The 12,010-nt window shown below is 37.3% G+C and overlaps 1 protein-coding gene and 1 pseudogene across 1 annotated transcript in view; both read right to left on the bottom strand.

Moving 5' to 3' along the window:
• The window catches only part of DNAH8 (dynein axonemal heavy chain 8), a 286,065-nt gene that overhangs the window by 247,086 nt on the left and 26,969 nt on the right, over positions 1–12,010 (bottom strand). The window contains 3 exon segments of the mRNA XM_045542103.1: positions 2,034–2,180; positions 5,677–5,778; positions 9,417–9,524. Of these exon segments, the coding sequence (XP_045398059.1) occupies positions 2,034–2,180; positions 5,677–5,778; positions 9,417–9,524 (357 nt within the window).
• Positions 2,284–5,353, bottom strand: LOC123633481 (annotated as a pseudogene).

Raw genomic sequence — 12,010 nt, 5'->3', positions numbered from 1 at the left:
ATTCAGAAACATTACGCATTTTTGTGGAATAGGTCCTGACCACTGAGGCCTATTTATTAATTTTACCCATGCTAATATCCTTCTAATCGGGCACTGGCCCCCCGAAAATCCCCATTGCTCATAAAGCAGTCCTATACAACACTTTCTTAGTTATGACACCAAAAGTGCAAGCAAAACAAAACTTGATAAATTGGACTTGACCAAAATTGAAAACTATTGTGTTTCAAAAGATACAATCAAGAAAGTGAAAAGACAGCCCACAGAATGAGAGAAAATATTTATAAATCATTTATCTGATAAGGAACTTACATGCAGGATGTATAAAGAACTTTTAAAACTCAACGATAAAAAGACAAATAAAACAATTAAAAAATATGACAAGGATTTGAATAGACATTTCTCCAGAGAAGAAATACAAGCAGACAGTAAGCTCATGAAAAGATGCTCAACATCATCAGTCATCAGGGATATGCAAATCAAAACCATCCACTGGGATCACTTAATTCAAAAGGACAGATAGTAACAAGTATGGCCAAGGAGGTGAAGAAATTCATAACACTTGTACTTTGCTGGTTAGAATATAAAATGATGGAAAATAATTTGGCAGTTCTTCAAAAAGTTAAACACAGATTTACTGTATGACCCAGCAATTCCACTTCTGTGTATATACCCAAGACAAATAACAACATACATCTATACAAAAACTTGTACACGGATATTCACAGCAGCATCATTACTAAAATCCAAAAGGAGGAAACAAACCAAATGTCGATCAACTAATGAGTGGATATATAAAATGTGGCATTATCCATACAATGAAATATTATTCAGTCATGAAAAAGAATGACATACTGAAAAATACTGTAACATAGGTGAATTTTGAAAACATTATGCTAAGTCAAAGAAGCCAGTCACAAAAGACCACATATTATATGATTCCATTTATATAAAATGTCCAGACTAGGTATATCTAGAGAGACAGAAAGTAAATTAGTGGTTGTTTATGGCTGGGTACAACGGAGAATGGGTGTGACTACTAATAGGTATAGGGTTTCTTTTAGTGCTAACGAAAATGTTCCAAAATTACATTGTGGTAATGGCTGTACAGCCCTATGAATATACTAGATAACACTGACTTGTACATTTTAATGAGTAAATTGTGTGGTATATGAATTATGTCTCAGTAAAACTGTTAAATAAATTTAAAAACAGCCTCAAAGAAGTATGTGCAAAGAACCCCACTGGTTACCTTGGTTCTCTTCATTAACCGCACTTTCCTGTACTGGCTAGGTCAGGGGGTTACAAATAAAACACAGGCTTCCAGACATGTCTAGGAAATGCACTTCAATCTATATAATGTCCCACCACTTTCCAACAATCAATGAACAGGATCTTAAATACTAGCAGGACCTGGCGAGTTGGCAGAGCAGGGGATGGGGGGTACCTAGATGATAGCTCTATAGACTTTTCAAAGGCTTATTCTGAGAAGTCTCTGGTATAGGCTGCCCTATATCCCCTACAAGACATCACTCCTTCCCAACCAGTCTTAATAAGTGAACCGAAGGTGAAGTTTCTAACCCACTTCTGCCCAGCAAAAGCACCATCCACACAATGCTTATGGATACACCATACATACTGGCCCAGAAACAGGAGGTGCCTACACTTTCAGATATTCCACAACTACTGGGTTCTACTAGGCATTGCAGGTATTTCATCTCCTATTTTTTCTCAGCCTAATATAATGGTTAAGAGCAGAGGCTTTTAAGTTCAAGTTCCAGAGCTGGAGGTAGAACTGAGGTCTTGAGAGAGCTGAAAGTTTGCAATTGTTTTTGTGTGACTGGCAGAAGGCAGTAATCAAGAAAGAAAAAATAAGTTGTAATAAAATGCAGTGATCTGTAAGCAGTACCAGATGAGTTGTAACAATGGTGAGAAAAGAGATTGGGAACCATAAATCTCAATGGCACTACATAGAGTACAAAATAACCAAAGAGGTGTGGTTTGGGGTGGGGGTACCATGACTGCATAATGCTTACCTTCTCCAGTCTTTTACAGAAAGCTTCAAATTTTCCAAATATATACATTTCTGAAACCTCAAAAGATTTCTCCCCTGAGGATTCTAAAATCTGTTTCTTTGTTTTGTGAAAAGATGTCTGATATTCCTTGAATAGAAAAATGCAATCCTATGAGAAAAGTAAAAGAAGCAAGGGAAGGAAGGTGAAACATTTGTTCAGGAATCAAAACTTCAAAAATTTCACCCTCACACAAAACTGATCGCACCACCCTTCAACAGGGGCTTTTGCTGTTAACAACAAAAATTCAAGTTCTCTGCCTACATATTAAAGGCCTGTGATAATCAATATAGTTTTTTAATCTACATCATATCTTCATCTTCTTCATCCTCACTCTTTTCCCTTAACTCTCATCCTAAATCAAGGTATGACATATACTATTTGTTTTCACATTTTTGTGGCTAATTATTAACAGAATTCCCAGGAGGTTCAGAAATTATCTATCAAGACTGCAGTCCCCAACCCCCGGGCCGCCGCCTATTAGGAACCAGGCCAAGCATCACCGCCAGAGCTCCGCACCCACCACCCCGCCATGGACCACTTCACCGCCACCCTCCAGCCCCCACAAACCCAGCCCCCACAAACCCCGCCCCAGGCTAGTCCCCTGGGAAAATTGTCTTCCGTGAAACTTAGGAACCAGGCAGCACAGCAGGAGGTGAGCAGCTCTACTTGCATTCAGCAATTGCTTTTGAGCATTTCATTGCCTTTACCATCTCAACAAGTTCCTTATAGTGTTTCTTGTAGTCCTTTTTCGTCTTGCCAGGCACTGCTTCTGCTATTTTTTCTGGCATCTTCCAGGTTATTTGAAGGAGGCCCTACTCCATGTTCTTTTTTAAATTATCAAAAGCCTTTTTGTTTGTCACCTTTTTGATGAGGGTCAAGTTTTTAGAGACTCTTTTCTTTGCCAGTAAGTTCTCTTGACTCCAGAAAAAGAATGTATATTCAAATAATTGAAAATAACTTCCCACCTCAAATTTGTTCCAGCTGAAAAAAAGGCATACCATTTTAATTAGCAACTGCAGACCAATCCTCTTCTGACCAATTTTCACTGCCATTTCCACCCTCGACAGTTATTTTCTCTACATGCTTAGAAGCCTGTTACATACAAGCCTCAGCTTCATTTCCCTTTTATAGTTTGCTCATTTATTTCTTCTACTGTCTGTTTTTGCTACAACAGCCATTCCTACTGCTTTTGTACAAGTGTTTTATTCAAGCACTGTAAACTTGCTAGTTTGAGCCTATCACAAAGTTTTTCCACTTCTGCCATCATTTTAACCTGCTCGTCTCATTGTCAGAAAAGTGATTCCAGGTCTTCCTTGAATTTCAAAGTTTTTGCCTTTCCCCCCTAATGGCTCTTTTCTGGATATCTTTTTCCGTTGCCAATAATGCTTGCTGTCTAATTTCCTGTTCTTCCTCCTTAGCTATTCAAGGAGCTTCTAATTCTGCTTGTCTTTGTTTTTTGTTGTTGTTGTTTGTTTGTTTTGTTTTGTTTTATAGTTTCTTGCTTCTGCCATTTTGCTTCTGCTCTCACTTTCTTCTCTGTCTCTTTCTTGGCTTTTTCTTCGATTTTTTTTTTTTTTTGAAACAGAGTCTCACTCTGTTGCCCGGGCTAGAGTGAGTGCCGTGGCATCAGCCTAGCTCACAGCAACCTCAAACTCCCGGGCTCAAGCGATCCTACTGCCTCAGCCTCGTGAGTAGCTGGGATTACAGGCATGTGCCACCATGCCCAGCTAATTTTTTCTATATATTTTTAGTCGTCCAGCTAATTTCTTTCTATTTTTTTAGTAGAGATGGGGTCTTGCTCTTGCTCAGGCTGGTCTCAAACTCCTGAGCTCAAACAATCCACCCACCTCGGCCTCCCAAGTGCTAGGATTACAGGCGTGAGCCACCATGCCCGGCCTTTCTTCGAATTTTTTTCTCCTTATATCACAGTTACATGAATTCTCAACTAATGTTCTCATTCATTTCTTCTTTTTTCTTTTTGCCACTTTGTTCTGCTTTTCAATCCCTCTCCTCTCATCATGACATTCTGCTTATTTTTCTTCTGCATTTAAATAAGAAAATTCTCTCCAAGAATAAAAATTATACCAGAAGGAATAAAATGATGAATTCATAAAACCAAGATGAGGACCTTTTTTTTTAATTTGACCACCTGGAATCCCTTTTAAACACAGGGAAAAAAAAACACTTTGAAGAAACTGTCCCTTGCTTTACTTTTAGAAAAAACTGAGTTATTGAACCCAGGATTTATATTGTTAAATGCTCCTCTTTCCACTGGATCAGACATTTTATAAACTTTAGTTATGCAAATGAAATAGTCACTATCCGCTTCCTTTGTTGGATCACCAGCTGCTTCCCGTGATGTTTTCAAACGTTGCTTTATGAGCTGCTTTGATCTGTTTCTGTGTAGCTTTGTATCCTACACGACCAAGTCCAAGAACTGCATAATGATCCTGGTTCTTCCAATTCATGGATCAACCGTTTCCAGCATGAGAAACTCTCCTAACTGCAATTCTTCATCTTCTTACCCTCTAATTCAGAGGTCAGCATGACGGTGGTGATAGTAGTGCCCCGTGAGCATAGCAGTTCCCATTCTGGGTGGAGGGCAGAATGTCCTGTCCAACTTGAGCACCCTGTCCAAACAGCACCTCTTGGCTCTATGAAGACCAGGAACCCTCACATGAAGACCACCAATAACCACTTCCAAATGGAGCCTTCCTGCCACAACCATTTCTTTCAGACTTTCAAAAAACAGACCACTTTAAATTGATACAAACATTTCCAGAAAATCCCACCTCACCCCTCACTTATTCTGAGAACCTAGTGCCAAAAACTCAGACAAGGTCAATATGAAAAAGGAAAATTATAGGCTATCTCCCTCATGAATAGTTTCAAAGAATGCTAAACAAAATTGTAGCAAACTGAACTTAAGTGTGTTTAAAAAAGGTAATTACACCCTGACTAAGCTGAGTTTACTCCAGAAATGTTAGGATCATTTAATTTTAGAAAACCTAAAAATGTCAGCTATCACACTAACAGATTGAAGAGGCAAATCCTATAAGCATTTCCATAAATACATGCAGAAAAAAATTTTAAGATCCATTCATAACTTCTGAAAACATCTCTTAGTACTAAATTAATCTGATCAGTGATATCTTAAAAACCTGCAAAAGTATCAGACTAAATGGAGGAAATGTTAGAAACATTCTCTTCTAAAAAAGGATCAGAACTAGGATGCCACCTACCACCACATGCCACCTACCACCACATCCATAAGGATGCATGGCGGTCCTAGCCAATGCAAAAAAAGAAGAAGAAAGATTAAATTAACGGGCTGGAGGGAGAGGTGAGGTCCACAGTGTATGAAATGGCACACAAGAGGTGTCTGATACAGGTAAGAGACGATGAGGATTAAATTACACCCTAAAAGAAGCACTAAATATCAAGGGAAGTAGCTAGTATGAATTATGTTGTTTTTATATTCTCACACCACTCTGTACAGGGTATCTTCAGTTAACATGCTTTGCAAATGAATAAAGTAAACAAAATTGGGCCAGATGGTAAAAGCTTTATTTTATGAAAATAAATTTTTAGTACTTATACAAACCTGAATTTTCTTTAATACAACTGGCGTATCCTGATCCCATACATGGTTTACTCCTCCATCAGTAATATAGGCTTTACATGCTGTCACCATTTGGTTTGTTACCTAAAATAAACATAGGTACAAAATAACTATAGGCAAAAAGTTAAATAAAGTTCACATAAATTTTTAAACCACAAACAAAAAACTACCATAAATAGTAATTTATGAAGTGAATGAATCACAGGATACAAAAAACAAAGAAATATATATTCTACACAAAACAAAGAAAATACAAAGTCATATTTACCTACCACATTTAATTCAATGTCAGTGGGGCCACAAATTTCGAAGTCAGCTACTTGTTGACTATTTTCTACTTGTCCATCCCTCCTCTCATTAGGTCACGAAACCAGTTCAAGTGTGATTCTCTACCTTCCTTCAACATGCAGACTAAGTGTAAATGAAACCACCTCTCTCATATCCCCCAAAACAGTGAAGAAAAAACAGAAGAGCCATTTAGAAATGGTCAGGAGATTAGATCAAGATGGTAGGCTAATACAGAATTTTGAGACACTCCTAAAATATAGAATGGACACAGGATCAGGTCTACAGGGGAGGGAAAGGACTAGAGAAAACCAAAACCCAGTTCTGAAAAGGGTTGCTGGGAAGTTGAAATGGTTCTGGAAAATTTCAAGATCAGAGACAACATGAGGTGACTCTCAGTTGTGATCCTGCACACCGAACTTAGAGCGATTTGTGTAGCCGGCAATCATGACCTTTGCTGAAAAGGACAAAGCCATGGGTTTGTACCACAATCTTAGAGAGGTATAGCCATGCACCCTAGGAGGACACATCAGAGAAAAACCTACCCACACTCCCCTCTCAACAGTAAGTCACACACCTTTACCCTACAAGAGATAAACTATAGCGAACAGAATAAAAGGCAAATTAGGAGTCTCAAAAAGATGGGCAGATTTTGGGGCTCAGAAAATGACACCCCAAAATATGCCACATTGACATGCTGAACTAAAGAAGCAACCTCAAGGTCTCTCTTACCTTCCTCCACCCCTCTGGTCTCTCAATCCTATGCCTCTCCCAACGTACAGGAGGAAGCTGCTCTCTGAAGTTTCCTTACCTACCTGAAGACTAGAGTCGTCAAAGAAAACACAGTTGCCTTCCATTCCCTCCCTGAAATCTCATTATCTATCTAAGAAAAGGAAACTAAGGAATGTAGCTACACCAAGACAGACTTTTTCACAAAATAATGTCTACCTCTCAGGTTCATTCAGATCCCAAAGAGAATCATTTACAGGTTAATTTCTGTCTCCTGGGTCCATTTATTTCCCCCTAAAAATCATTTACTACCCTTCAAGATTGATCCCTTATTTCTGCTGCCCCTATGAAAAAGGATATATAAGCATCTGGACCTCACTAGGTTATTGGGTAATCATTCTCCTCAATTTCCCCCATGCTCTGCACATTAAGTAAATTTTGTATGCCTGGCCAGTCATGGTGGCTCACACCTATAATCCCAGAACCTTGGAAGGTTGAGGCAAGAGGATCACTTGAGCCCAGGAGTTCAAGGCTGCAGTGAGACGAGACCCTATCTCTAAAAAACAAAATAAAACAAACCAAAAAAAAATTGTATGCCTTTTTCTCCTATTAATCTGTCTTTTGTCAGTTCATTTTCAGTGAATCTTTAAAGGGTAGAGAGGAAGCTTTCCCTCCACAATGAAGAATCATCAAGCAATTAAGAAAAACAAACCCAAGAACCAAGGCATTAAACTTAACAAAGAAGAAGCACAGAAGAGGTATATGTAAAACCTCTTAAAATATCTTCTGTTAACTAAATTAATTCATGAGAAAGACACAAAAGGAATTTATAACCATAAAAACAACTAAAGAACTTGGAAATTGAAATCTTTGTTGTCAAAATTTAGAAAACTATATTCTATTGATGAACCAACCAACCAGAAATTGGTACATGAAGAGCAAATGAGTGAGCTGCGAAGTCAAAGGACAAAGATGGAAGAAAAAAAAAATTAAGAGGATGGGAAGTCAGATTCCAGGGGAGAGAATAAATTGAATAAGCGGGTTAGAAATAATCAAAGGCAAAAGAGGAATATTTCCCAGGAATAAAGAGAAAGGAAAGTGTTTGGATTGAAACAATCCAGCAAGTATAGAGATAAATGTAAAAAGACCACATCAGTTTGAAATTTTAGAAGGTCAAGGATAAAGAAAAAAATCCTAAAAGCTTCCTGAGAGAACAAAACCAGTTACCTGCAAAGGAAAAAAGAATCAGATTAGCACCAAACTTCTCACCAACAATATTGGATACTAGACAATGACTGAGCAATATCTTCAAAGTTCCAGGAGAAACGATGTTGAACTTAAAATTCTAGTCGAACTGGCATTTGAACAGTTGGGAAAAATAAAGTTATTTTCAGATACCTAGGAATTCAGGCAGTTCACCACCCACAGATCATCTCTGAAAAAATTACTTGACAATTTTTTTCAGCAAAAGAACTAATGAATCTAAGGAGGAAGATGAGGAAATCACAATACAGTGGTGATCAAAGAAACTAGCAATATTTAGATTGATTTTAGTCCAAATACTTTGTTGACTCATGATGTTGAAAAAATGTTAAAAATAATATAGAACTGTTAAAGAAAAAATTATTCAATGATACTTGCATGATAAGGAAGACATTATTAAGGACAAATTTTGATAGGTGTGAGGAACCACTGCAGTGGGGAAGAGAGAGTGGGCTCAACTCCAAGCACAGAATGGGCAAGTGGGAATTTATAGCCAAGGAGCAGTGCAGAGGTCAGCAGAGAGAAAGTTACTAAGAGGAAACATGAGGGGTAAGAGGGATTTTGGCAAAACTGACCTGACAGGATTCTTGCTGAAGACAGGCCAGGGTGATCAGAAATCACCTGGGGGTGCGGGGGGGTGGAAGATGGGGAAGCTGATCAGATATCGAGGGTGATCACATATCGAGGATGGGGGGTTCTTAAAAAACCGATTTAGCAGGGTTCTTTGCTAAAACTAGATTTTATGAGGAAGTGCACAGATGGGCACAGCAGAAGATTCAGAAGCATGACTGGAGTCTGGTCAAGCAAAGAATCTTGGCCAGAACTAAACATCATCTCAAGGTGGGACATATATAGCAAGAACAAGGAGACAAGTGAAAGGGAAAAATCCCGAGATCTGAGATTCTTGTCTTATTTAGGACATAGAGAGTGATAAAATCTATACTTTGCCTTTTAAAACAGCTGAAATGTGACTGCGACTTTATATATTTAGTTCTGCTGGAATCATTTACAAAGAAATTCTACTCATGTGTTTCTTGGATAATTTTTCAAATTATTTAATATAATTTACCATATGGTGATACACAGGATTTTACACAAACCACAGTGCTGGTGGGATTAACTAAAGAAGCACTGTTAACAGTGAACACAATCCTTACTTCTTGAGTAGAATCAAAACCACGTAGAATGAATGAATTAGAAAACCACTAGCTACTTTTTTTTTTAAGTCTTGGAGCTTACCTCTGGCAAGGAGAAAGGTACTGATGACCCCTTCAGTTAAGTACAGCTGCCTCCAGTCAACAGCTATCTTTCCTTGTCCACTGGAAGGACTAAAATCCAGAACTCTGAGAGGCACTCAGACCTCCCAATTCCCCGCTCAGGCTCAGAAGGAAAGAATTAACTTTTCCACAGGATTGCATGTGTGATTGCTCCCCTTAGAAACTCACCTTGATAAACAATGAGGTCATTCTCTCTGAGGTATTATAATACCTTGACACACCATGAATCATTCTGATGGCATTAATCAGATTTTGTATCCCATGTGCCATGGAAACCTAACATCAAAATATATTAAGTGAATTCCCTCATATGTTTATAGTTTTAATAACCAATATTCTATAATATTCAGAACTCTAAACATATACAAAATAGTGTGACATTTTCATCTGAAAGTCAAATTTTACTAAATGCAATGTGGTATCCTGGACTAGATCCTGGAACAGAAAATAGGAAATTAGTTTTGACAAACATACCAAAGCAATGCAAGATGATAACAGAAGAAACTGAGTGAACAGAATTCTGGACTATCACTGCAACTCTTCCATAAATCCAAACTTAAAAGTTATTTAAAAATAAAATTTTAGAGGTGAAAGCAACTTAAAGAGTAATAGTTCAATTTGCTCTTTTAAAAAATGAAGAAATTGACAACTTCAGTGGTAAAGTATTAGTTATGATCAGAAAGCTAGTTAAAAACAAGAAATATGACTAGAACTCATTTACACTTATTCAACTCAATTCACCTTTCAACAAACTTTCTAAGTGCCATGAGTTTCTGAAGCTATTGGGAAAAATCCAAAGCTAAGAATTCATGAGGAGCTCACAGCAGGGTCAATGAGACAAGTACAAACAAGTAGAACACGTAGAACAAAGGAGAGCAAAGCAGAACAAGTACAAGAAAGATATAAAACAATCACTAACGTGTATTAAATGCTTACAATATGCCAGGTAGTAGACAAAGAGCTCTACATATTCTCCTAACATATGCTGACAACCACCACTTACGGTAGGTTTGATTTCATCACATACAGAACATCACTGATTGTAAGACTGCACCATTATTTTATGTGCTACTGAGAAAGGGAACAAAAAAACTACCCAAGATGGGGAGTTTACCTCCCACATAAAACTAGGCCTCCAGTAGGCTAAACTCTCTCTGTTAAGGTAAACATGAAATAAACCAACCTCGGAGAAAAAGGCAGAAACAAAACTTAGACGCTACCAGGGGAAGGAGAGAAAACTCCCTTGAGAATTTGTACCACAAGCTGGTATTCAACTATAGTCAGAATTCACACTAATGGTACCAAAAAAAAAAACCCCAGAAAACAAAAAACACCCTCAAGGAGAGAACTCATTATTTAAGATGGTATCAAGTCACACCCACAATGATTCATAGAACTTGATTGACCGCAAAGTATGTCCTGAGTTCAGAGATGCTAAAATGTGAAGAAACGTGTGTCTTGGAATCTATAAAATAAAACATGATTATTATTCCCATTTTGCAAATGAGAAAATAGAAAGGTAGAGATTTTAAGTGCCTTGCCCAAGGTCCCACAGCTATAAGTTGTGCGCTGGAGATTTTGAGACCCTGCTTGTAACCATGTTGCAAACCACTAGGGAAAAGCAGATAAAGCCAATGGTGCCCTGCCTTCAAGGAGCTTGCCTTCTAATTGATAGAACAAGATAAAATATATCAAAATATTTCTTAAATGGTGATGGAATCAATAAAACCAAGAAAAACAACTACTGATTAGTGTATTTGATATCCTAAGTGTGAGGTGTAACTGTGAAATAATTAAATCCATTTTATGTGGCTTATGAAAATTGACATCATTACTTTATAGTTAACCTTGTATGTCAGAATTCACATTATGTATGTTATCTGTACATCAAAAAGATCCTAATAAAAATATGCCTAGAAGAAGTCCCTTTTACCCTTGCTAAGTCAAGTCTACAAAATACCCCTAACTCCAATAAAGAGGCTCAAGAATGGTATTAAATAGTTCCCTCAGGAAAATGTCCTTCCTCAGAATTTTAACACATTGCCACACTAGAAAAAAATTTTTTTTCCTTGGGGCCACAGTGTTTTATTATGAAAATATAATTAAAACTTAGAAAAAAAGATCCTTTCTAATTTAATGAAAATTTGTTATTTTTTATTATTTTCTACATGTGAGCTATATGCAATTAAATTGTTAATATTAATTGTAACAATAAGAACATCAACAAATAAGATTTTCACCAATCAACTGCAGGGTTTTGCCCAGGTTTTGCTTCACGAGGCCCCAGGCAGTTAACATATTAACTGTCAAGTGAGTTGTATTTAACTCAAGCTAGTTTTGAGCCTGGGGCCTCTTAATTCCAAAAACGTGGATTAAATGAATAAAAGTCAATAAATTTTGTTTTTCATTAAATTTTTCATTAAATTAGAAAGGATCATTTTGTTTTTGAAGTTTTTATTCTATTTTCATAATAAAACACCGTGGCCCCAAGGAAAAATTTTTTTCCTAGCCTGGCAGTCAATGTGTCAAACATCGTTATTTATAATAATGGCTCCTTGAGTGCACAGTCCTCGCCTGGCAATATACAGCGTTCAGACATCTACATGTGAAACATACACTAGTAGATATGTCTACAGCACAATACTCGGATGATAAAAAATGAAACATATATAAAATTTATAAACCAGAAATGGAAGCATGAGTCCTCTGCACTTTTCCTATCCAAATGACAGTTATAAACTAAACAGAAATTGCTGGTTGCT

Source organism: Lemur catta, chromosome 2, assembly GCF_020740605.2.
Source record: "Lemur catta isolate mLemCat1 chromosome 2, mLemCat1.pri, whole genome shotgun sequence".
In the NCBI taxonomy this organism is placed as follows: Eukaryota; Metazoa; Chordata; class Mammalia; order Primates; family Lemuridae; genus Lemur; species Lemur catta.
The sequence above is the reverse complement of the archived record's forward strand: the minus strand, read 5'-3'. Positions and strand labels throughout refer to the sequence as shown.